The 27,228-nt window shown below is 37.2% G+C and overlaps 1 protein-coding gene and 1 long non-coding RNA gene across 3 annotated transcripts in view; one reads left to right on the forward strand and one right to left on the reverse strand.

Moving 5' to 3' along the window:
* LOC107994951 (furin-like protease 2) overlaps positions 1-27,228 on the reverse strand; it is a 376,396-nt gene that overhangs the window by 9,888 nt on the left and 339,280 nt on the right. For both annotated transcript variants that reach the window (XM_062077343.1, XM_062077339.1), the window contains exons 3-6: positions 9,628-9,732; positions 5,343-5,543; positions 1,610-1,904; positions 144-316 (exon numbers count right to left, since the gene is read on the reverse strand). In XM_062077343.1, coding sequence (XP_061933327.1) covers positions 144-316; positions 1,610-1,904; positions 5,343-5,543; positions 9,628-9,732 — 774 coding nt within the window. The remainder of the gene's footprint in view (positions 1-143; positions 317-1,609; positions 1,905-5,342; positions 5,544-9,627; positions 9,733-27,228) is intronic.
* On the forward strand, positions 1,794-21,519 carry LOC133666440 (uncharacterized). Its single transcript, XR_009830606.1, has 2 exons — positions 1,794-1,934; positions 13,692-21,519. It is a non-coding gene; the product is annotated as an uncharacterized LOC133666440 (long non-coding RNA).

Raw genomic sequence — 27,228 nt, forward strand, 5'->3', positions numbered from 1 at the left:
CTGTCGAATAATTAATCAAAACAAGAATTAGGGTATCGGTTACGTGGCAAGAGATATGTTTGGATGTTGTGTAACGCGAGAAGGTAATATCTTGGATATCTTGGAATGGTGAGTTTATATGGGTAAATTTTGAAGAAACTTACGCTAGTTACACCGTAGATAAACGCCCTCCTGGCAAGAGGACCGGGACCATCCACCGTCTTGCCATCGTCCTCCGGGCCCCAAGAAGCGCTGTATATGTCGATGTGATCAGGATTCAATCCCAACGCCCTGGCTTCGACGGCGTCGTTAACCGGACCATCGAGCATTCGAACGCCTGAAGATGTGGATAATATAATTACGTTTCCTTCTCATTGAAATTAAATTTTTAGTCTGTGAAATTCTTCTCGCCTTGGAATCTTTGTTTGAGTTAATTTAAAAAAAGTGGAATTCTAGTTGATGAAGAAGATTTATTAAATGGATTAGATTGGATTTTAATAATCGAGTGGGAATCTTTCTATTTAATATAATTTGAATACAGTAGTTTGCATAAGTGGCTTTGATATATCTTCGCCTGATACATTTATCTAATTCAATCTATATTAATTGAAAAATAGCACTCCACGTAACATAAATTTACTTTTAATAATTCTCACTCCATTTACTTTTAATCTCGTAATACGTTACAAAGCTCCATTGCTCCATGATTACACTTTTCTTACATTCCATTTTTCTCTTACATTTCATTCAACTTGGCCTTATTTATTGAATTCCATGAGAGGGAAACGCGGCCACTTTGATGCTGTTATACGTTATTTCGAACGCGTTAAATCGAACACGGGCTGTTGACACGCATTTTAATGGAAACGAGCCGATAATATTATCGAAACCCGATATTCCCACGACGACGAAAACGACTTATAAACTGGTGGCTCGATACGCGGAATGAGTGACACTCGGGTAATTGTCATTGGGAAACGGGAGGAAATTGAACGTAGAATGCACGAAACGGTGGTAAGAATGTTCGCAACAGGCGATGAGATTGTTTAGACGCGATTAAGCGCCTGTGAATGAAATTACAGGGAATGAAAGTTACTCGATATCGAGGAAAAAGAGATTTTACATTAAAATTTTGCTACGTTTGATTGCGTTTCTTTGTAACTTTATTTATTTATTTATTTTGTTAATGAAGAATTGTAAATGAACACTTGAGAAATTGAAATCTTTCTCGATATATGGGAATATTGATGATAACTATTTTAATTATTTTTATCGTTAATGGATCGATCAAATTTTTAAATAAATTTTTCCAAAATTACTTTTTTATATTATGCTTTGTGCTTGATTATAAAATAATTATTATCCATCCTGTATTTAAAAAATTATATCGAAAAGTACGAACATATTTTTTATCTTTTTAATAATGACAACATTCTGTCAAGAATAATACATTTACAAAATTCTAATAGAAAAGCACAAATAACAACAGTTTTTTTCTACATCAATAACTTATAAAAGAAATGCAAATTTTTATTATTATTAGAACAAACGAGCAATATATTCCAAACGCAAAATCAAAATAAATCAGTTGATCTTTATTCCAAACAATTATAAAAACAAATTTTTTTACCTCCTATGCTGGCATTATACGCGACTCCAACGCCGCAATACTGGTTGAAAGCGACGGCAGCGACCTCACCGGCGCAGCGAGTTCCGTGCTTGTTGTCGCCATTGTCTCTTGGCATCGGGTCATTGTCATTGTCGTTGATGTCTGTGCTGGCTTGGTGATCGTAATTCAACGCCAAATCCGGATGATTCGTTTGTATTCCATCGTCGAGGATCGAAACGACGACACTTTTACCAGTGTAACCTTTCTGCCACGCCGGCCCAAGATTCATGTCGTAGCCATCTTTGGCTCCACCGTTCTGCAATTACGTTGTTCCTTGATTTTAACGGTGAGTTTTCATGACTCTTCGATTCGTATTTCACCCAGTGTGAAGAAGATTCCATTAAAAATAAAATTTTCGATTTCGAAAAGAAATGAAACATTTTGAATATTTTTCGAAGCAATCTTCGATTCAACGATCGACACCGATCCAATCAGGATACGAATGTATACGTGAATAAAACTCTCGAGAATTATTTTTCGCGAATAATTGCCACTCTCAATGTGTGATGGGAAATAAAAACCAATTCTCCAGTGTTTTATTCTCGAATGTATTTCCACATGTTTATAATAAAATAAAATAGCAAACCTATACCCGAAATATGAATCTGATAAAGAAAATCCACGTGAACAAAATGAATTTCGGCTCGAAATTTACGAAAGTTAAACGGCGAGAGATACACATGTTCCACCTTGCGGCAAAACAAATGGATTGCAATTCGGTAATAACGCATTTTGTCAAAGATGAAATATCACGTTTGCAATACTTGAAATTAATTAACTCGACTAATGGCTGTGCATAAATATCACGCCCCCCGATTCTTTTGTGTATCGAAACGCCGGTAATAACGGTAAATCATGTTTCGTACGCGTCAGAGAGGAATAGAATTTATAGTTACGCGCACGTCGGAACTTTTCCATATATAATTCTAATAAAATTTTTCCCCGTGTGACGAATGGCTGTCGAAACAGGGAAGGACAGGAGACGAGACACTTCATCAATAACGCATCTCCATCCTAAATTATTGTACTATATATATATATATACATGTATACATTTGATGAAAAATTGTTATCGACAAATGCTATCAAAGAAAGCACTCGATGCTACGTTAGAATAACAGAGTTTTACATAGATGAGTGCATGTCGAAAATTTAAAAGTCATTTTCCTCCTTTTTTTTTTAATACTTCTAGAAGATTCTTTAAAAATTTATAATCTACTCTTTGAAAATTTATAAATTTATAATTAAGATCAACCTATATATTAAAAAGGAACAAAGTTAAAATTTCGAATTAATTTATAATTGATTTTATTAATTTTTAATAATAAGACTATTATTTATTCACTCTCCCAAAAAACTGTAAATTTATAACGAATCAATAAAGAGAGAAAGAGAAAAAAAAAATAGATTGACAATTGAAGTCGAATCCAAGTAGTTGGGCGGTTAAACCCAGTTGTTTGTATTTTCCGCAAATCGTTCAATCGAATCTGCTTATTTCACGGTCGAAAAATCGCGAAAATCTTATCGAGCATGGAAGAACCTTATCGTTCGTGAGAAATCCACCGAATTGAGGATAACGAATTCTCGTCCAATCCGTTTTTTCAAATACGCATCTCTCTGTCTTCCCCAGTTCGTTATAAGCGACTGAAATTTTTAATTCACCTATTTCGTCGCGTTATACCGGAGGAGGAAAAGTAATTTGCCCCCCTCCCCACTGTAAACAGAAACTGCGAGATTGTCCGGCGCGTGTAATAAACGGTGAAAATTTTCGTGCCGCACACTATCTCGATAAATAAAATTGCGCGCTTGTACATAACTGAAAATTAAACGAAGAATGAATTTTTTTTTTCTTTTTTCGTCCCGCTTCTCCTCTTTTTTTTTCGTATAACGAAATGTAAATGTTTTAACTAGGAATCGCGTCGAACACGAGAAAATGGAAAATTCGATACGGATTGTTCCGTGAAGAAAAAAAAAAAAAGAGGAATTCGAACTGTTAACTAGTTAAACATAGGGATAATTGAATGAGGCGAGCCAGAACAAGAAAAATGGAAACATTTTTCAGATATAGAATATTCAACGAGAAATCTATGGAAACTGTGAATCGCGAATTAATTCGGCGAAAATAAATAAAAAATTTTGGTTATAAATTATAAGAAAGGGGGAAAGAAATTTATTCTTTTTCGCATATAATAATACAATGGTCCATCTTCCGAATTTTGAATCCTGAAACACTTTCGATGATCGAAAGTGTATTTCAAACTAATTAAATTAGAAAATGGTTCGAGAGACAAACGATATTTTTCAAAGTTTTTTTCGAAAATAAAATTCGATGAAGATTGATATCATTTCTTGCGAAAATATTCAAATCAGAATTACAAATGATCTCGCGGTCTAATTAGTTTTCGAGGTATTTAGCCGCGTTCACGTAGAAATCCAAAGCAATATCGCCATTATACGCCGATATTCCTTTACACGGTATGTGTGTTGTGTGTGTGTGTGCTCCCTCGATCCGTTCTCGATACCGAGGGGAGAAATTTGAGCGCGGGCAAAGGGCGTGCTTTCTCATGCGATGCTGTTCATAATTCTCCTCACGTCGCCCGAAACGATCGTTTTCGGTATAGTTAGCGGCGATTGCTTGGCCCCCGTCGTTTCTAAAATTAACGACAGGTATTCGATAACACACCATCGTCGCGATCACCAACGATTTCACGCTTTGTTTCTTCTCCTTTTATCTGTTGTCCCTTTTCGAAAAATCTCGCTTCGATGTTTCGCTCGAGAAAAGATTAAAAAAGATCGATCCGAGGAAAAGAAAGGTTCGTTGTAATTTTTTTTTTTTTTTTGAGATTTTTTGGAGGAACGTTTTTAAATTATTTAAAATTGGAGGTACAAGTGAGATTTATTTTTATCTCTAATATTTTTAACTTATTCGGAATTCGATCGTTCGATACATCGTTTCTTCTAATCGAATCGATCGATGGAATGTGTACGTATTCATTTTGGAAATAATTTTTTTTTATCGTTCATTTTAGAAACGAAATTCTGACAAATTGTTTCATCAATAAAATTCCAACGATATCGAACATTCTTTTTGTCGCGGGCAATACTCGAGTTTCATTGTTCATCGTCATACATCGTTCCCGATTTTGGATAAAAAAATTTACACTTTTTCCTATATAAACGTCTATTTCATTTTTTCATTTTTCCAAATATATCTAAATTTGTTTTTTTTTTCTTTATTAGAAATTTTTCTAATATTTTTCCAATTTTAACGATTTGAAATTTCAACAACGATTAAAAATATTCGAAAAATCTTGAAAGAAACGAGATACAATTATCCATTACTCTCCTTTCGAGTATCGTATTACGCACGAAATGAATTTATCAAAGTTAAAAATCGTGAGAAATTGTTAAAAAATAAATATCCCTATTATTACGTTTCCCTTTTTCTTTTTCTTTTTTTTTTTACCATTATTGTTACGGCGCATCGTCGAGAGAATAGAATCGATGAAAAATTCGATAGAAACGGATTGGATAAACGGGGAATGGGATATGAACCGTGGAAACGGAACGGAACGGAACGGAACGGAATCGAATCCTGTCCAGCAAGCACGCATTCCAGAGGTGACAGTCTCGTCACGTCGAGAGTTCGTTTCGCTCGGGGTTCCAGGGAAGTAAAATCGAAGGGGCCACTTACCAGGTACCACTGTTCCTTAAAGAGAGGATCCGTGAACAGGTTTTGAAGAGGCACACCTCTGTTCCTTTGCCGATGGTACGTGGTCTGCCTGGGACGTGGGCCGAACTCGTCGAAAAACGTCGGATAATCGAACGAGAACGACGAGGGCATGAAATCCCTCTTTTTGCGTTTCTTCTCGTGCTGCTGTTGGAACCATCGTACCTGGAAAAACAGTGTGCCGGACAATTTTTATTCGGGGAATAATCTTGAGGTGGAAGGAGTTCGAAGCACGTGCGAAATTCGTGCGTCAAACTCGAATAGAACCATTTATATAAATTTTATCGAAGTTTTATATACGAAATATAAAGTATGACTTTGTATGAAAAGTATTAAATAATTAAATAATTTTTTCTTCGAATCTCGCCGAAAAGAAAAATTGCGTAGAAGAATTGTTTGAACACGTGTGAAATTTTCTGTAATTCTAAGCAAGAGGATAAACGAGTTTAAGAAAATTTTACCCAAGTTTTATATACGTAATATAAAATATGACTTTATCAAAAAATCGTGTTAAATAATTAAGTAATTTTTTTTCGAATCTCGTCGAAAAGAAAAATTGCGTAATTGAATAATTTTTATTGGATAAATTACCCTCCTCTCCTCTTCTCATAGTTTTTTTTTTCGAGTAAAAATTGAACAATTTTTTGATCGATTTGATACAATCTCCGTAATACCATACGTAATAAAGTATCTTTTTAACAATAATAATTCTCCACTTTTTCGATGAAATATCGATGAAAAATTGTCCAACGCGAAGAATGGATTTTCCTTTCCATTAAAGTGTACACATTTCAAGAGAGACAAACCTTGGGAGAAATCGAGGAAGCGAGGGCGAATAAGAAACTCGTTCGTACGCATATATACACATACATACATACGTACATCCAGTACATAGAAATCCTTGGGGTAACGTTAACGTTAAACGAGATTGATTTATCGCGACGGTCGCGAATTGAAATTTATTTCGCTTCGCGTGAAATTTGCCGGTTTTAACAAACGCGAGGTTTGTGAACTGGCCGCGTGTTCGTTCGCGCCTCGATTATAAACACAACAACGAAATTGATAACGATAATATTCGTCAAATACTCGACTCGAGATCGAACAATCATTTTGACCATATTCGATATGTAATAAACGATATCGATATAAATAATGTCTTCCGATCGAAACCTAACCTAAAATTGCGAGCGGCGTTCAACAAGTTGGAAACAAATTCATATTTATTAAATTCTGAAAAATTATAATCTATGCTCGAAATAGTTGTGGATAACGGAGGGATGTGGATAAGCGGATGGCGCTTATCGGCGCGGAACGGCGAGTCCACTTTTTTGGAGGTTGGCCAAAATTCGGGGGCCCGTGAATTTTCCCCGTGGCGAGGGTTTATTTAACGCGGGGATCGTCGGCCGGCCGATATGAATGAAAACGATGACCGGGGCGTCGCGCGTTTCACGCTCCGTCGGCTGCGAAGCTCGACCGCGAAAACGGCACGTCGATGGTCCCGTTTACAAGGCGCCATACGGCTCAATATATATACATATATATGTATATATATTTGGTGGAATTTCTCTCTGCGCTCTGCGCCGGCTGCGTATATTTTTCTCGCGTTATTTCGGTTTCCGGTTTGCTCGCGACACCGTGAACCGTGAACACGCAAAATTCTTAATAGGGGAGGAGATGTGGTAATTTTTTTTTTCTTGAAGAGAGGAATGAAATTAAATATTGAAAAAAATTTTTTAAATTCGAAAAGGGTGGAAAGAGATTGAAGGGAATAGAAGGCGAGAAGAAAACGAAAATTCGCGTGGACGTTTCGATCACCGCGAAATTACGCCTCGTATACACTTCAAGAAATCCAATTTAAAACGCAGTTGGTGATGTAGATACGGGATGAGGGAGGGTGAGGGCTGAAAAGCTTGGCAACGCGTGACAAAAGTTATTACACGTTACACGGGCCGTGTAACGACGTTAAACGATTTGCTGTTTGATGGCAAACTTGATTAGACTGCGCTTAATAACCTTTCCGTGTAATCTGATTGTATGCAACTTCTGTTTACCGGTATATATATACTTATACGTGGATCAGCTGGAAAACTGGCATTTTTGATACCGGATCCTCGCGGTTTATGCACTAGAACGGAGAGAGCTTCAACTTATCGCATTCGCTTTCCTCGATTTCGTAAAATATTGACGTGAGTGGGAAATGCGATTTTTTAATTAATCGTCTTAAATCTCGAGTCCGATTCAATCCTATTGAAATTAGAAAAACTTCGAATCGCTGTAACTCCGAAAGTAGCGACTTCCGGTCAATTAATGAAAGATAGTTAGAAGCGCGAAACTTTGTCCTTTAAAATGCTTTTTTATTTATTTCGAAACGATTTCCGGTTCTCGAGATATCGTCGTGTAAAGAAAGGACTAATTTTTAATTATCTCAAACCCGATTAAATTCTATTGAAATTAGAAAAACTTTGAACCGCTGTAACTCCGAAAGTAGCGACTTCCTGTCAATTAATGAAAGATAGTTAGAAGCGCGAAACCTTGTCCTTTAAAATGCATTTTTATTTATTTCGAAACGATTTCCGGTTCCCGAGATATCGTCGTGTAAAGAAAAAGTTAATTTTTCGTTTACCATCGTCCTCGTCCCTTTCGCTCGCATTCGTGCGATCGACTTTATCCCAAATTCTAAACGAGATTAGTGAAAAGACGCAAAACAAATATAGACGGTATTGAATCGCGGATTCGTTCATAATTCTCGCGATACGTTAAGCAGTTGAAAGAAACTTTGAATTTTGTTATATTTCGGCAACCAATTGAGATATCGGAATGAAACAAAAAGTGATTTCAATAACACGGTTTTTTCTATACCCTGATGACTGAGCTTCGGTGACAATATTTTTCTTTTCGCGTTTTTTTAATATAAAAATTCAAAGTTTTTATGAATGCAATGACTCGTTATGAAGTAAAAATATAATATTCAGCATGTTTTTCTTATACAATGACACATCTCAACTGAATATTAGAACTGAACTTTTTCCATTAACCGAACCATTAATTCGTTTGAATATCAATTGAACGAAAAAATGATCTCCATTAATCACTTCCCCGGTTTTGCTCCTTCGGTTATTTTACTCTGCTTTAGACAATTGTTGCTTCCTCATTAATACAAGATATGTATCCTGTAAATGGTTCAACCTTCGTATTTGTTGAATAAACCTTTTCACTGTCGTTTCATCTCGCGTCGAAGTGTTTCATCGGACGAGAAAAAGACAATGACCGCGGTTGAAAAGAGGGCGCAAGCACAATATTATCTTTGGAAATACCGCTGATATTTTACCGTGTTTTTGCTCGTAGAAAAAGGAACGGGGGCAAAAGAGGAAGAGAGAAACATTGTCGACGTTTCTGAGACAGTCATCGGATGATTACTTTTTTATTTTAACGCTCTGTCTTTTTATCTGTTCCCCCTTCCTCTCTTTTTTTTCTATGATAATATTATAAGATATATTAATTAAAAAATGACGAGATGATTTAATATTAAATTAGTAAAAAAAAAAAAAAAATTAAGAATTTATAATTCGAAATAAAATAGATTGATATTTACGGTTGAAATAATTTGAAATAACATCTGATTAATTCTAGTTAAATTTGTAAGAGGAAAAAAAATAAGAAATATTATTAAAGCTTGAAAAGAATTTCGAAATAATCGATTTTCCATACATTGACCACTTAGTTTCATCGCGTACGATGATTATAAATAATTATATTAATCAGATTCCTTTGCATCATTATATCTTCAAAAATATTAGCAAGCGAATTTCAATTGTAAATAAAAAAATCTATTCTCTTTTTTTTTAAAGAAAATTTAAAAAAACGTCGTTGATATTGAAATGAACAAATTAAAAAAATTAAAAAAAAAAAAAAAGCAACCGAATCAAATAAGTCGCTTAATTCCAACATTTCTGAAAATACCGGGCACGCTGCTTCTTAAAAATTAATCATTTTTATTCGAGAGATAAAAGAGTAAATATTCGGAGATATGGACGATGTCACAACAGGCGACGCCAAGATCATCACCATCTAATTTGCCGTTGTCAGAAAATTAGAATGGAGGAGGCGGAGAGGGGGGACAATGCACCCGGCGCCGATGACAAACGAAGCGAAATTACGCGCCGCGGCTTCTGTATCTCGCACCTGCGCGCCGTTGCCGTTCAACTTTGACGAGGCCAACGCCTTCGCGCCAAACACGGGAATCACTTACCCTCGGCTCATCCCTCAGCGTCTTGTGATGGGACTCGCTGCTGGAGAGGGACCTCTTGTGAAGTCGTTTGTCAGCGAACAGGAAGTATTCCTTCAGCGCTCCAATCTGCGAACAAAAGGAACAAAGGTCTTTGTCACTCCTCCATTGTCCTGGGACGAACAAAACTTTAAACAATAATTTCCCCCGCCGATCCATTTTCGATCGATTCACAATATCGATATATAAAGTTTCTCTTTCCCTGTCCGTGGAAGTTTAAAAGGTTTTTTTTTTAGGGAGGGGGGGAAGATCAATTTGACAATGCTTGTATAAAATTGATTAATTTATGTTCATAAAGAAAAAAAAATTGTAAGTGAGATATTGATACTTTCAACATCGTAGACGCGAGTATCCGTATATATTTGATTAAAAATTATTAACAGCGCGCTTCGTTAAGTTTGAATAGAGACAGGTTTCGAAACAATCGGGTGACGGAGGGCCAGACTGTGTTTGACGACATCTCGACAACGTAAGCAAGCCTCGTCACGTTACGGTTAAATTTGCACCCGCAGAGTTTGCTCGTATTTGCGGTTCATATACCCATATATACATATACGAGTTATATGTACGCGTTATACCTTCGCTCCATTGCCAAACGACTTTTGCGAAACGAATCTGTTTCGAGAGGAAGGGAATGCATGATTTCCCTCGATCGATGCGTCGTTCGAAGAGTTTATGGGACGGTTTACGAGTCTTGCGGTTGGAAGATTCGAACACGTGTTTGCCAATGGTTGGAAAAGATTTGCGCGATCAAATTCCACGAGTTAAAAAAATTATAAAGCGTAGGCGATGTTATTTAAATCTTATCGATTTTTCTAGATTTTTACAACTAACGATAGATTTCTCGTATATTACTTATTTCCTTTTCCTGTTATTTAAAATTGCTCTTTTTTTTCTTGTTATACGAATATTAAAAAGGATTTTAAATTTCATCGATTTTTCTAAATTTTTAAAACGATAGATTCATCGTATACGCATCGCTTATTTTCTCCAATAGAATTATATAAACGATGTTATTTGAATTGCTCTTTTCTTCTTTTCTATTACAAATATTAAAGATTGACACACACTGGATTCTCCGTGTATCCACCACTTATTTTCTTCGTTGGAATTATATATAGACGATGTTATTTAAATTGATCTTTTTTTTTCCTATTACAAATATTAAATAGAATTTTAAATCTTATCGATTTTTCTAAATTTTTAAAACTAAGATTCGTCGTATATTACTTTTCCTGTTATTTAAATTGATTTTTTTTTCTATTACAAATATTAAATTAATAATTTTAAAATGTCGATTTTTCTAAATTTCTCGTATATTACTTATTTCCTCCATTGAAATTGTATAGACGACGTAAATTGAATTTCTCTTTTCTTCTTTTCTGTTACAAATATTAAAAATATTTACATGTAATAACGTACGATTGCTCCCTCTCCCAAATTTCGAAATGTAAAAAAAGAAAAAAAGCCTCGTCTTTCTCCACCCAGTTCGACCCAGATTGAAATAATTTAGCCGACAATAACGCGGAAAGTGGCCATACCGTTTCTTAATGGATCCACCCTAATGGAACATTTAAAGGAGATCCCGGGCTTTTATTTGCGATTTCCGGTCCGAGGAGGAAGGGAGAGGATGTAAGGAGGAAAGTATCATTTATGGGGGAGGAAAACGGGTGTATAAAACTCCTTCTCTTCTCGACTCGGTTAAAGATAATTGCCTCGATATTATTGACCCTCGGGGACAACAACGACCAGGAAACGTCGCCTCGCACGCATCAACATCCGGCCTGGGACCGCGTCCATCCATCTCGACCGACGGCGTTCCCCTTGCTTCAAGTTCTTCCAAGCGTTCCGGGAAAATCGCCGCGATTCGAAAACCCGATGTGTAAAACGACCGAAAACATTGGACGCTCGAAATATAGAAAAGAAAATAGTAGAAAGCAATCGGGTCGAGATGGAGGAATTCGCTCGAGATTTCGAGGAATCCTCTTCGATCGTTTTTTAATCTGTATCAAGCTTCGATTCCGATGCGTTTCGTTCTAAAATTGTACGAAACAGATTTATTCTTCCGAATGTGAGAAAAGAGACTGGCCCCCCGATTGTGGGGAACCCCCATCAAGGACAAGTCCATATCCGCCGAGCCAAAGAGAGTTATCCAAAGCGTTCTCGAAGAATCCTCAAAACCAGTTCTCCACCCATTTTTCCAGTTCATTATCGTTTCCTTCTCTCTTACTCGCTCGCTCACTCGTTCATTCTCTCTCTTTCCGGCTGGCAGCGAGAAATTCGATAGATCGATCGATCGATCGACGGACAGAAAGAAGTAAAAAAAGTAAAAAAAAAGGAAAGGAGAAAGGCTGTTGTTGTTGGCTCGATTCCCCATCGTGCACGGAAATCCATTTCACGAACGAGTGGAGAGAGAGAGAGAGAGAGAGAGAGAGAGAGAGAGAGAGAGAGAGAGAGAGAGAGAGAGGAGGCTTTGAGAAACGCCGATATTGTTTTCTCGCCGGTTGATTTAAGACTGCCTCCTCGCTGCCAGGATTTCGTCGAATCCCCGAATCCTGTCTGCGGCTTCTCGACGCCAATCCCCCGTCAATCCCACGCCTCCCATCCCTCTCTGCCAATTCCCATTGGATATTCTCGAAAACCAGCGCGAAAATACCGTGGAAACTAAAGAGACGAAACTTCAAAAAGTAGCAGCAGAATAATTAGAATCGATACGAAGCGGTATCGTCGTCCTTGTCGAAAGATTATCCAGACTTTTGAAATTTTCTTTCGCCCCTGAAAATTTAGAATCAGATTTTCTACCAAAAAAAAAAAAAAATAGTACCAAAGTTTTAGCTACTCGAATTTTTAAAACGTTGCTCGAAAGATAAATCCACCCTAAAGAGAGAGAGAGAGAGAAGAAAATAAAATACAAAAAAGGAGGAAGTAACGAGGGTGGTAAAATGGAAACAGGGTAAATGGAGCAAGTAGAGAGTGATTTATCGGTATACCGCATGCATACGTGTACGTATACTGTAGCTCGAATATATATATATGTATATATAGCTAGATAACGTTTAAGTTAGCCGACTAAAGGGAAGCCATTAAATCAAACTGGACCAAGAATGCCCCGCGATAACCTCCGTGGGTCATCGGTTCCTCCCTCCCCTTCCCCCTCCATGGTTAACGTCCCTCGACCAAGCTTATTCGCTATTCGGCCTCCTTGGGACCAAGGGCGAATTAAGGGGTAATACGAGGAAGCCCCGGAGTTTTAAGGGTTGGGCGAGGAATTTGGATGGTTAAGGGGGTGTGTGCACTTAAGCTCGCTGTCAAAAGGCCGTGGTCGGGTGGCTTCCCTCCAGGAAATTCGTGGATAAACCGCCGTCGTTTACAATAACCTCATCGTGGCTCTCTCTCTCTATATATATATATATATATATATATATATATTTGTAAGAGAGTTACTCGAGACAGTTCTCTCAGAGTGAAAGTATAAGATGTGCAAATAATTCAAGATTTTACTCGGATTCTCGTCGAGTAATTTCTCTAAACCCATCGTCGTCGAACTTTCTCGATGCGCGACGAACGTTAAAATTTCCGGCCTCGAATATTTCCTACCACTTTTTGCACGCTCTGCAAGATAAGAATCCCCCCTCCAGCGGCGCTCAAACCGTTTCAATAACCTCGACAGCCGGATCTCCTAAACGCGAACGACGCTTGAAATCGTAGCATTGAAAACTTTTAAAGCGGTCATCATGATTCTTCTTAACGCATTGCGTACGTGCCACGAGATATAGGAAATCGAACTTTATGAGTTACTTTATGAAGACGATAATAGGAGAGAAGAAAAAGTTCGTCGAATGGAAGAAAGGAGCAATGTAATTGAAAATTATGCCGAATACCGTTGCACAAAGAAGATATATCCTACTTATTCGAGTATTTGTAAACTAATTAAAAAAGCCTACATAATAAATGTATAAGAAATATATATATAGCAATATACTTTATAAATGTGATATTTAAAAAGTTGAATATATTTTCTTTTTTAGGTCCTCTCAAAAATCCTGGAAACGAGGAGAGTGCCGTGTTAAAAACGAAAGAAGAAAAGGAGAAGTGACTTACTCGCACGTATAATAAATAAGAATTCGAGTGTGGGAAATGGTGCGAAATCGGAACGAAAGTATTCAATAAGTTTCAATTTCAAAAATTCGCTATTTGAATATTAATGTACCTCTCTCATAAAGAAAAAAAAAAAAAAAAAAAGGAGGAACGAATGACAAAGAATCGAAAGCGGTTTCGTTTCTGCGCGTATCCTTTTTCCCCCTCCACAGTCGCGTCGATTCGTGAAACGGATGCACGGTGGAAGAAACAATGGGGACACGATGAGCGGCGAACGTTAACTGGCTGCGGTTATTGTTTCGACGGAGGCAACCCCGTGATAGGTCACTTCCGAAATCCACGTGGGGCAAGTAGAAAAAAAAAAGAGAGAGAGAAAAAATATCAATGCGACATATTCGACATATATATATATATATACGTGCGTGTACACTATATGGTTGCGATCATCGTTTTAAATGGATGCAGCCGTATTCGAACGCAACTTTTTCAAACGTGTGCCGAAAAAATGGAGCGCAAAGGGGAGGGGGCATTCTCTGTTTCTCTTTTTTCCGTTTCTTCCTTTTTTTGGAAGTTTGTTCGGAGGGATGGGTCGTTTTCGCTTTTGATACCTTTGTTCCCCCCTCCCCCTTTTTTCCCATTCATCCATCCAAGCCATTGATTCGTGCACTTCAAAAATTGGGATGCGTTTAATTGCTCGGAAGCGGATCTCACGCGATTTCGAATTGACCGTTTACGTTCTTCTTTCCTTCTCTCTCTCGAATTTTTATCCGGCTGTTATTAGCTCGTCGGACAGATATGTGGAAGCAGACATTGTTCGAAGTATGAGGATAAATTCCAAGTTTGCTCTCTTTCTACTTCTCTTTCTTTTTCCGGGCTAAGTGCTTGTAAATAAAATGTAAATAAATAAATGAAGAGTACGAGATGGAATAAGAAGAGATGGGTAATAATTTCTTTCGAAAGTGATTGACGAAGCTTTTTATATTCGGTGTTTCACGTATAATGTTCTCATTATATATTTTCTCATATTTTCCTTCCCCCTCTATCAATTTCTTAATGAACAGAGATAATCAAAACTCATCTTAATGCTCGAATTAATTTCATTGGTTACAAAAATACTTGGAAAATAATATTTCTATTCCCACGTCGAAAATATAGTTCCACGGTCTAATTTGAGATAAAAAAATTTAAATCGCTCGACGGTACATTATTTCACGCTTTATAAAATTATAGCAAGTAAAGAGCTCGGGAATCTATTCGCGAAGCGATATTTTATAATAAAAATCAAACGTAAGTAAATGTCATTCGAATTGGAACGCCAAAGGGTTAATAATGCACGGATTACATTAGGTGTAATCGAGACGATCCTCGGCTCGGGAGGGCGATGAAAGGAACGATGCTTATAACGTTAACGCGAACCCGAGGCGGATTACTTTGTAACGAGTTAATGCGTTTTTCGTGCCGCTTATTAGCGACGCCGATCGCATTATGGCGTGCCACGGCCGTGTAAAAAGAAATTAATCCTCGTGAAACGAACTGATCCTTGTACGTAAAAAAAGGGGCGATTTCCCGTTAAATATCCTCAACAGTTTTTGGAGTTTTCATGAAGGAACGAATATACTCGTAATTTTCGAAAATAAAATAAAAAAAAAAATTGGAAGGGAGCGTTTGAAATTAAGTAAGTTTGGAATTGGTGTACGTTTAATTGGATCGATTGCAAAATTCTTATGATTTTGAATGTATATATAGATGATCGTTTCTTCTTCCACGATGTTATCGAGATTGTTATAAAGTTAAACAAATAATGGAAGAATTGAAAATATCATATACGAGCATGTATACGTGAAAATTAACAATTTTTGTTCATGGGAACAACTAGATATTTCGAGTTGTATATTTCCATAAGAAGTGTGGTGATAAAGTTTAAAATTGTTCCAATGAAAATTTCATTCTACTTGTTCTACCGTGGAGTCGCTCTACTTTCATTTCATGTATAGTAGGTTTTATTAAGTCGGGGAGAAGGAAAATTGAGCGGACTCGTCCCTCTATCCCAGACGAAAGCATCGAGTAATTCAATCAGTAGTTCTCGCTAATCAACTCCTCCAACTTGTTCGTACGGCGATCACAACGTTAAAAATTAATTGGCACAATTATCGTCGACAATATTTTAATATTTTTCATTGACGAAAAAAAAAAAAAGTAAAAACATTGTTCTAATGAAATTTTCAAATTTGAAACAAAATATTTCAAGTATATTCTTCCTTGAATTGGTTGAAAATATCTAGTTGAAAATTCAATATCAGAGTTCACGTTAGAAATTCAATATCAGTGAAAACTTTGCAATGTGTTAAAAAAAAAAAAAGAAAAGAAAAGATCACCTAAATTGATCTTTGAACTTCAAGGAACGCCTCCACTCTCGGATAAAGTGTATGCACGCGTTACGTGTACACGATCCGCGAAAACATGTAATTTTCACGTACACGCAATAACTTTTCCTTCAACGCGTAAATTTAGAAGTTATTTAGGTGTTACGCGGGTTCACCGCGTAATATTCGTCTGTAATGTATATACCTACGCGTACAAGTATAATAATAAAACATGTTCTCAACAATGTTTATTCCAGCTACGTTGAAAATTACGGAGATGTGGATAGAATAAAAATTCGTTTTAGTGTTCTACGCGTATAAAATAAATTCTTTTGTCGATTCTTTTAGCGCAAAAATTTTTATTTCAATTATTTTCTTGTTATTCAATACACGGGATAATAAATATCGAAATCTGAAATAATTTTACAAATAATATAATGTTCAAGTGGATTCGTCAAAATTTAAAGTCAAACATTCATTCCTTATTATATTCTCCACTTCATTATTGAACGACATTGAATTCAGATAAAAAAAAAACGCGAAGCGATTCGATGAATAAAGTACTCGATTTAGAAAAAATAAAGAGAGGGAGGGAAATTGGAATCAATCGATAAAAACCGTCTTATTTCGAGTCGGCTACGAGAAAGCCTCCATTTTATTCGATAATCCATCTCTGCTGAAATAGCGCCTTAAACGCTCGAGTATCGAAGGAAATTTATACAGTTCGTGGTATACCGGTAAGAGAGGAACACGGGCGAATTATGCGGGAGCAAGTGAAACGTAATCTTTCTATTGCGCCCAAGTTTCGCACGAATACTCTCGTTCGATCGCAATTTATGCCAATTTTTTCTCGTAATACATTCGTCGTTACCAAGACCAAAAAAAAAGGATAAAAATGAAATACAATATAGAGCTAACAACCATTATTGACCAATAAATATTTTACAAAGATAAAGATTCGCAACAAATTTGACTTTCAAATTCTAAATTCTAAAAAAATATATTATCAATCGCTCCGACAAGTTAAAGAAACTAAAATTTCAAATGTTATAGTCAAAGATAACGAATAATTAAACGAATTACATCTTTATCACCAACAATTTTCTATTCATAGTTCAATGTACACGACGAAAACTATCGAATCGTTTGTTTTCACTCGTCCTTAACGAAGCTTAAAATATCGATCGAGATGGAACGAGACTGGACCGAAAATGAGTTTTGTTTCGAGTTTCTGCAAAGTCGAGGAGGAAATCGTTGGAAAAAAAAATCGTTTGAAAAGGAGATTGAAAATTGGCGATCCCTGAATCTCGCTGTTCGTTACACCGAGATTTCGTAGCATCGCCATTTTCGCGATACTAACGCCGACTGGTGGACGTTTTTAACGTTGCGCCGCGCTGCGAAGAAATCCTTTGGACGGTTACTTTTCACGGTAGAGAAGACAATTTCTTTCGATGTTTCTCCGCGTTAAATCGGCCGGACGGAGGAGATCGTAATCGGGAGTAATAGCGTCATTGGCACGGGCTGATGATACCATCACGCCGCCGGCCCTATCACGAAAGGGTGAAGGAGCAGGAGGAAGAGGAGGAAATCGAATTATGGGCGGATATACACGTGATGCGAATAGAGCGGAATGGCTGAATCGTTGATTATACGAAACCTTCCTTGGGAATTTGCGGTCCGCGGTTCCTTAACTTTTACACGCTCCGTGTTCCGTACCGTAGCATCAATTTTAGATAACTACGATATATTTGTTTTCAATAAAGTAAGACTGTTGCTTATGAACACAGTGAGACATTTATAAATAATTGTATATTTATCATATACAGTTCTACATATCCAAATTCTTCCACGACAATTCTCGAAAGTGTGCAAGTGAAATAATACACATCAAGATATTTTTAAATAACTAAGGAGCAGTGATTATATAGTAATTTATATCACACACAGTTCTGCATATCCAAATTTTTTCAACGACGAAATGCTCGAAAGCGTTAAAAGTGGAATAATACATTTAAAATTAGCGAGTGTCCATCGAGGCAAGGACTGGTGATCTCGTTTCGTACTGTCGGTACCTTTCTTATCGGTCAACCGCTAACGATCTCACTCCTCTATTTCTCGACCTTGTTTTATCCCTGGAACGGGATCTAATGTCTGGAAAAACACCGCTTTTCACCGCGTTGCAAAGACGCTCGCGCGTCTCATTCTTATTCAGCTCGGCTTTGTTCGACATCGGTGTTTTATACGCCGCGGCTGAATCGTCGCGCCCGCGAACAGGGCGACAAGAGGAAGGGTGGGGGAAGAGAGGAGGGGCAAGAAAGCAAAGAAAAGATTCGAGAAAGTTCCGCCGTCGGTTTGTGTTGTGGTACGCGTCGCCTCGATCGTTGAATGCGGGAATTTTTTTTAAAACAAGTTTTTTTCCGCGTTTAATCCCTTCAGTAATTATCGCGGACCCGTGCAGCGAATTTCAATGAAACTAATGGAAATGGTGCGAATGTCGATCGAAATGTTGAGAAATTATTATAGAAAAAGGTTTTTTTTTTTTAAGATCAATTTTCGATAAATTGGAAAATGCAACGATTTGGACGATTTCGTAAAAATTTTATTTCACTGCGACAACAATTTATTTATTTTCGTTTAAACACACGCTTTTAATGCATAGAGATAAAAGAAAAGTGTATGAGTCATTCAAACTTAATTAGGATATTTTATATTGGAACAAAGAAATCGAGATCGAACGAATAAAATTGCGCATATAAGGAAACGTCGTGGTTTTTGTTGATCGTTTCGTACGCACAATTACTGTTCCGCACAATAGGCCGACTTGAAAACAATAGTTGGTGGAAAATGATGGAAACCGTGATATTTTAAAAGGGGTCTTGTCCCGAAATTCACTGGTTTGGAAAGGGATTATTGTTTTGTGAAATAAAATTATACCAGCTTGATAAACGGGATTCCTTTCGTCAGAATTTTATCATATTCGCGAGAGTATTAACTTTAATCCTTGAACAACGAATGCTGCGAGTGGGTGAATCGCATTATCAAAATTTTGATAAAAACAATGAAAAGAAACACGAGTAAAACTTTCACCTTTACCTATTTTGCCGAAATAAAATTTTCTTCATTCTGTGGAACAACTTAATAACAAACTCGTCGCAACGTATGCATTCGATGACTCGGCATTATTTCTGACGAAGATTAATAGTAATTCTTACCGCACTCCTATCGCGAAAAATATGCACGAAAAATATGCACGAAAAAGTTTTGACTCGAGTTAAAAAAAAAAAAGAATGAAAAACTATATCGCGTTTCGTGTCTTTGAAATTGTGATATTTATCTTATCTCTCGTTGGTTAGCTTGAAACAGACCTCCAAAGTGTATATTCGTATGATTTATAAAACACACGGATACTTTTATAACGTATATAACGTTGGAAGATGGATTATAATACGAAGTCTATATTTTGAAACTTGTTATAAAGTGCACACTCACCTAAAATAATACTTGTAAACTTTTTTTAAATAACACGATATTTAGTTAGTTGCCTCTTCCTCCCGACAAATAAGCTGTCTGAGGAGGAAATCCATATCTAGACACTTTTAGATATACACATCGATCTAGCGATACGTGTTAGAGTATTTCGAATGTCTGTCCGGTGGTTAAAGTTGGAACGCCTATTAATCAAACGATGTTTTTTAAAATTGCAATCTTCTTTCTTACGAGGAAAAATACATAACCGAAGATCGAACGATATTTTTTTATGAGACACATATTTACCATCCAACTTAATTTTTCAGTGTTCCGTGCTTTAAAGTTTTGAAACAAATAAAATCTTATGTTTCCTCGTTATTTATAGTGGAATGTTATTATTGTCATCACCATAAAGCTTTGTTACGTAATTATATAAAAATTCGATGCCAACTTTTACGAGACACTTTTGCTTCGATTTCTCCTTCTTTCCTTCTTTTCTATATATTTATCCGCATACTTTTCTATTTCTTTAAATATATAAAAAATAATTTTCTAAATGGTGAAGGAAGAATATATTTTTCACTTCATGCTCGATTCGAGCACGTAGCTCATAAAATTTTCATGGGGGAATGAAATGACGCGATCTCTGCGTTGGTTGTCCAAGAGCGTTCGATAGAACGAGACGAGAAACACCGTAGAATCTCGGTGGGCATGCAAGATAGAACGACGTAGCCCCGAGTACATGGCAGACAATTTCCTCGAAGGGACAAGAAGAAAGCCCGGGACCGATGCTCGCGATGCGTGTCACTTCCAGAATGCGAGATCGAAAATCAATTTCCGGTAAACGAAACGGAAAACAAGGATTTGACGCGTGGCAATCGTATATATAAAACGGAACGGAGGTAGAAACATGGCTGTAATCGCTGTTTCTGTTGAGGAAACGGACGTTTGGACGAGCGTTTACGCGCCAATTTTTTCTCATCTAGCCAGAGAGAGAGAGAGATAGAAAAAGGAAGGAAATGAATATATATAATCGATTGCTTCTAGCGATGTATCTTTCATCCAATCTTTTTCTTTTTTAGAAAAATAACTTTCGAGAATACTATAATCCAAATAAAATTTAATACAATTAAGATTAATAAGATAGTTCAAAGTATATATGTACATCGATATTGGTTGCTGGAAACGAATCTTTATTCCGTGGCCTATTTTTCCCCTGTCTGTGCGCACAACGCGGCTAGTAATAGCGAAAAGGAAAGAAAAAAAGTTGAGTCAGTAACTGACCATCCACACACGGGTAAGTGTCGCGGTTGAGGCACAGAGGATTGACGAATGGATGGGAGCGAGACCGACAACGAGAGAGGGACACGCGCGAGAACGAGACGGAGACAATGGTCGACGCTCGAAATTAACGGCCCGCTTTAAACGACGATATCTCGGCAATGGAGGGTCGTATCGGCGTGGTTTAAACGGTATTTTAAAGGGGATGTTCCTTGCGTTTAACTACGTCGGTAAAAGTTTGACGCGCAATGCAACACAAACCGATATATTACCTTAGATAGTTAAAAATGTTTCGTTTCCCATATATGTACATATCCCACGTGAGACGAAATCTAGTTTTTTCTACGTAATAAGAAATAAAATATGATAATAGAATTCGTACGAATTCGTGTTGAAGCTTAAAGTGTTAAATTTAATTCGAGTTCAATTTCTTTCTTCGTAGAAAAGTTTCGAGTATATTCGAGAAATATTTGTACAGCGCTTATCTAAGTTTTCGCAGAAGGACACGATCGTGGAAAGTATAGAATTTATTCTTGGATTGAAAGTTTGTTATTATAACAAACAAGTGTATTCAAATGTGTGCATGAAAAAATAAAACATGAAATTTTGATTAATAATATACGAAAATGATTAAAAATAATTAAAATACATAGAATTTCATTCATTCACTATCTAGTCCATATATATAATAAAATCGATGCGTTCGTTTTATTTTTTTTCGCAACTTTTATTCCCTCTTGTATTGTTTTCTATCGAATGAATCACATTAAATTGAGCGTGAGCGAGCAAATGCCAGAAAGACGAGAGACGGGAGAAGAGGCAAAGTTGACAGAGAAGTTAAGGTAAATAGATAAAGGATAAACTCAATCACAGACGTATCTTGGGAAAATGGCTGATCAGTCTTTGTCTTCGAGTTTTTACCAGGGTAATTCCAGAGAAGAGAAACGGATCACGTTTTTAAAAGCGATTTAAATATATTTTCTGTATAAGTTGAATTATTTTCTAAAATAATTTTCTCTTCGTTCCCCGAAGATATTATTTCCTATTATATTTTCGAAGCTTTCGAATTTTAATTTCCTCCCGTTGATAACGCAACATTTGCGTATCGAGAGAGGTTTTTATCATTGTTTTTTTTCCCGGGGACATCCTACGCGAGCAATTGTTTTGAATTTTCGATGGGGCACACACAACCGATACGAGGCTGGTGGTTTAATATTTATCGGTTAAAAGGGGATCGGTGAAATATTAACGATGAAAAATTGCGCCCGGCTGTTTCACGCTTTCCGATCATAGACCGTTGTTACAGGCTATTAAAGCGGCACAAACGATATATACGTTGAAATCTCGTTTCGCGTGAAAACACGCGACGACACATTGTTTATTCCTACGAATATAAACTGTGTTAGGCTCGCAACATTTATCGGTGAATAATAAACTACACCACTATACGCGTGATATAATCCTTTGAATATGGACCGAATTTAAAGCGATATGTTAGCATATATTTTTATCATTAACTCTTTTCCATAATGCCGTGACAAAAACTATTTTTTAACAATGATTGTACAGAGAACGTATTTTAATATTTTTTAATATCTTTATTGAAAAAAAATTCATTTATTTCAATCGTATTTTTGACGATGTCGAAATGAGTAACACACGATCCGTTATCGCGTCGAAAGTCGAGCACAACCGATCATTGCCGAACCGAGCCGAAGTGTTTAAACTTATATGCCCGAACGAATCTCGAATAACAGTATCGCGATCTTTACCGAATTTTTCCGATTCTACTCGAATTTATTAGCTCCTAACCTATAGTACTTTTTTTACAAATTAAGTAAAGATGCGCTTTAAACTTGAACTTTATTAATTGCTCTTCACATTTCTATGATTTTTTTCCCTTATAAGCTCGATTATTTGGGGATCATGATTAAACATCAGACCGTTAAAGAAACGTGGCCCATAAACACGTCCAATAGTCATGCTCTATTTAACAACACCAGTTTGTCCACATTGACGCATAATCGTGACTAGTTTGCGCGGAGGGATATTTAAATAAGAAGTTGCTCAATTTCCTTTCCTCTCTAATAGCATGGACGAATGTTTTTGTCTCTCAACTTCAAGGTGAAATGCGCATGGACATTGATTAAGCAAATCTCTACGCATTTTCATGTAATACGGTCCATTTATTGTACACGATACGTTTCTGCTTTAATAAATCACGCTCTAATTGCGATATTTGGAAAAATATTTTGAAATGATACACTGTATATCTGAGAATAAGAGACGTGTCAATAGTTGCACGGTACAAATATTTCTCATCGACAAAATATATATCAATTTCATCATGAAATATTTAATAAAATAAGATAATAAATATGTCAATATGAATATTTCCAACAGTTCGATACAATATTAATTTTCCACTTCAATTCCATTTTATTTCAATACCTGTATGAATCGTACAGTTCTCGATGTATTAAAAATTATACGTATATCGAAGATAGAAGAGGAGGAGGTCATCCGTTCCCTATTTCCGTACGATACAAATAATATTTTCATATAAAAATCCACATAATGATAACAACAAAATAATTCTCGCAGAGAATTCATCATATATCGCTACAATACGACACTATAATCACGATAATGCACAAAGCGCAAAGACGCGGCTCTTTGCTCTTCGCGAATATAATTAATTATTCGTTTCCTTTTGCGAAACTGGAAAAGCTGGAAATTTCCCTCGGTTCGACGCGACACCGCAAATTTAATTAAAAATAAATCTATCTAATTTAATTAAAAATAAACCGATCTTCATCGGCGATAGCACCTCGATACATCAAAGAAATTAGTATTTCGCGTATTTATTTCGATTAATCCACCAAAAATTCAATCGTCGAAAATTACAATTCTTTCTTCTCTTCTTTCAGTTCAATTCCCTTCGATTCTCCTCAACATTCAGTTTAAGCAACACCGCCTATATATTCACGAAACGGTTTACTTGCCCGAGAAATCCTAGGGCAAGATCACTTGGATCGCTTCTCTCGAGCCCCAAACAACTTCTCCCAAACAAGCCTCGAGCCAACCCATCGGTATGCAAAAAAACGCTCCGACATCCAACGAACCACGTCCCACTTTTGATCCGTTTCCCGACGAGTCAGCGGCAAGTGTCGTAAATCAAACGAACAAAATTTTAAGCGTTCTCCCCCTCCTCTGTCCCTGGAATCGTTTCCACGAGTTCTCCATGCGGGGAAAGTTAAACGGTTCCGTTTCCAACCGCGAAAAATTCGATAAACGAATAAAATAAAATAAAATGAAATAAAAAAAAAAATAAAAAAAAGAAGGAGAGAGGGAGAAAAGTATTTCACCCTGTCAGTCAACCTAAACGCAACTCGCCAACCTAATTAAAAACATTTAAACAGCGAGAAAAAGATACGTTTAAATTTGTTCAAATATTTCCTTCGAACGTGAAACAAAATTTTGCTCGTTTCTCCATTTTCAATGAATTATTATTGTTAAAGAAACCGTCTATTTATGCGTATCCGGAAAAATTTTGAAAATATTTTTCGTCGCGTGTTCATTAACAATTTTTCTTTTTTTTTTTTTTTCAACATATTTGAAAGCGCATTCGAAGCTCGATTAACGGAGGGAAACTTTTTTTTTTGTTTGAAAAATACGAATTACGAACCGGTGGGCGCAAGTCGGTGGATGGCTCGGCTACATCCGAGCTGCTAGCTTGATTCCAGCCTGTCACTCTCTCCCACAAAAGGAGGAGGGGGAGGGCGATTGTTCCCTCGAATGGAAATACGCGCTATAAAGTATCACCGCGAAACAGCTCGGCGCGCATTATTGTCGTTCTGGGGCCATTGTCGCCGCCCACAATAACGTTTCCCTCCATATAAGCAATTAACAACGACGCCCCGTCCCGTCCTCGATTAATTAGAACCGATAGAAAGAATCCCCCGAGCTTTTGTTACCCCGATATCTCGAGATACGAATTTTCAAACCTTTTTTTTAAGGAAATTTTAACAAATTCAATTTCCAACCTCACGAATTCGTGTCGTTCTCGCATTTCTTTTTTAATTGTGCTTCGCGATCAAATTTTGAAAATTCGATGTCTCAAAAGACATTTCAATTGTTTCGATTTGAAGAAGAGAGCTATAAAAGAAAAAGAAAAAATGTTCGTCTTCACTTTTGCCCGCGGTTCGCCGCCATTGTTATATTTGAAAAAAAAACGGACACAGAAGAGGACTGGTAACGCGAGAAGAGAGAGAGAGAGAGAGAGAGAGAAGAGCCGCGTCTGTCTTTTCGAGAAGAGGGCGAGTCGGAGTCGAGACGCACGCCGCGAAGGGTGCATAATTAAATTCATCCATAGCGGTTTACCGAACCGTTCGATTCTAATTAGAGACCGTTTCAGGGCCGGTGCGACGAGAAAAGAACTCGCCTTTTCGTCTATCTCGAGACGGTGCAAGTTTCTTTCCACTCCCTCCCCCCCATCGTGAATACCGAACCGAGAAAACGGCACAACAACTTTCTTGCGGATTCCACCTTGCTTTGTGACGTAGAGGAAAAGGTAGGGACACGACCACGCCGAATAGTACGGGGAAAGAAGAATGAAATCGTCAACCGAACCGTGCCCTCTTTGATAGAATTGATCCCAAGTTTTAATTGCCTCGATCTCGAGGTGAGACGGAAGTTGTACAAGGGGAGGAAGGGCAGAAGTTCGTAGATCGTTAATTAGATGAATATCTCTTCGAGACTAACAGAGGGGGAGAAGGAGTAATTCTATCAATTACATTCACAAATCCAAATACGAATTCATAATCGACGAATAATGGTCTTATGCACGTAATGTTTTAATCATTCGCAAATTTCGTGTAAATTATCCGCAGATTTTAAATATTGATTTTAAATATTGATTATACACAGTTGTTTACGATTTCACAATACCGATAATATTTTAATCGTACGTAAATTTTAAATTCTACTCAAATTATTCACTAAACGCGTAATATCTATCGAATTCAATCATCTGTATAATTCAAAAATATTTACAATCAACGAACACAATTCTTGATCGATTCTCCAACGGTAGAACGCAACAACGGTCGAAGACACATTTACGCCCATGTATACTTTGCAACACCGCATATTTTTCATATCCAACCTCGCTTCGCGTCTATTCTGCACATTCCCATTGTCCCTATAACTTTTACATCCCTTTTTTTTCTCCCCCTACATTTTATCCATTATATCCACACATATATAAGTACATACAGAGAAAGAAAGAGAGAGAAAGAGAGAGAGAGAGAAAGAAAGAGAGAGAAAGAGAGAAACAAGAAAAGAAAAAATTATTCATTTTCCAACCGACGAAATCAATCGCGATTCCAGAGTCCTCTGTCGACGAAGTTTGCTTTACCGCCTTTACCGAAAGCGCCGAGAAATTCGTATCCCCTCCCCCTCTTTCCACGTGACTCTATTCAAAAGCACGGAGGAGGAGATGCCCACCCAGTGTCGCATGACGAACGAATTATGAACGTCCTTTGCGCAAACATTTTCTCCACCCTTCCGATAAACGTCACGGCAAATAGACAGTACAATTACGCGTTTCAGCTAATGAAGCAATCTCCGCCTCGTCCTTGTTATCTCTCGTCTCGTGTTGTATTTCGTCGCGAGATGGCGACGACGTAGTCGGTGGGGAGGAGGGGAGAGCGAAATGCGCGAGTGTGCACGAAACAGCGCGAAAGGAAAAGTGGGGAGAAGAGGAAAGGAGGAATGAGAAGGGAAGGAGGAGGAGGCCGGTGGCTCATATTCAACCATCGAGACGACAGAAGATTTCCCGGAGGCCCTCTCATGCTCGCCCAAGAGGCAGGGCGAGATAGAACGGCCGCGAGAGTTAGATTTTCGACTGGCGAAATTTAATAGTTTGGTCCCAAGGATCAAGCATGAGACCGCTGTAATTAAATTCATTTTCACCACAGTCGTGCGGAGGTATTCGATCCCTTTATTTCCTACGTTTTTCGAGCATCAAACACGACAGAGAATTTTGCTCGAATTTGATCGATGGTAAATATACAATATTGCGCAACTTTAGAACGGAATATTGATTTTGGAATATTTCCATTTTTCGGTTGACTTTGTAATCGATTATCTCATCGATCATTGCGGCTGCGGATCGCTTTATATTTTAAATAATCAACGATTCAAATTCGATAATGACGAAATTGATTAGAAATAGAAATTTTTTTATATATTGAGTTAAATATTCGTCATGCGTAATTTCTATCAATGAAATTTCTCTTTCTTACTCTTTTTCGTTCCGTTCCCTCTCGTCGCCACCGGTGCTTTCGAGTGT

The sequence above is a fragment of the Apis cerana genome, linkage group LG1, assembly GCF_029169275.1.
Source record: "Apis cerana isolate GH-2021 linkage group LG1, AcerK_1.0, whole genome shotgun sequence".
In the NCBI taxonomy this organism is placed as follows: domain Eukaryota; kingdom Metazoa; phylum Arthropoda; class Insecta; order Hymenoptera; family Apidae; genus Apis; species Apis cerana.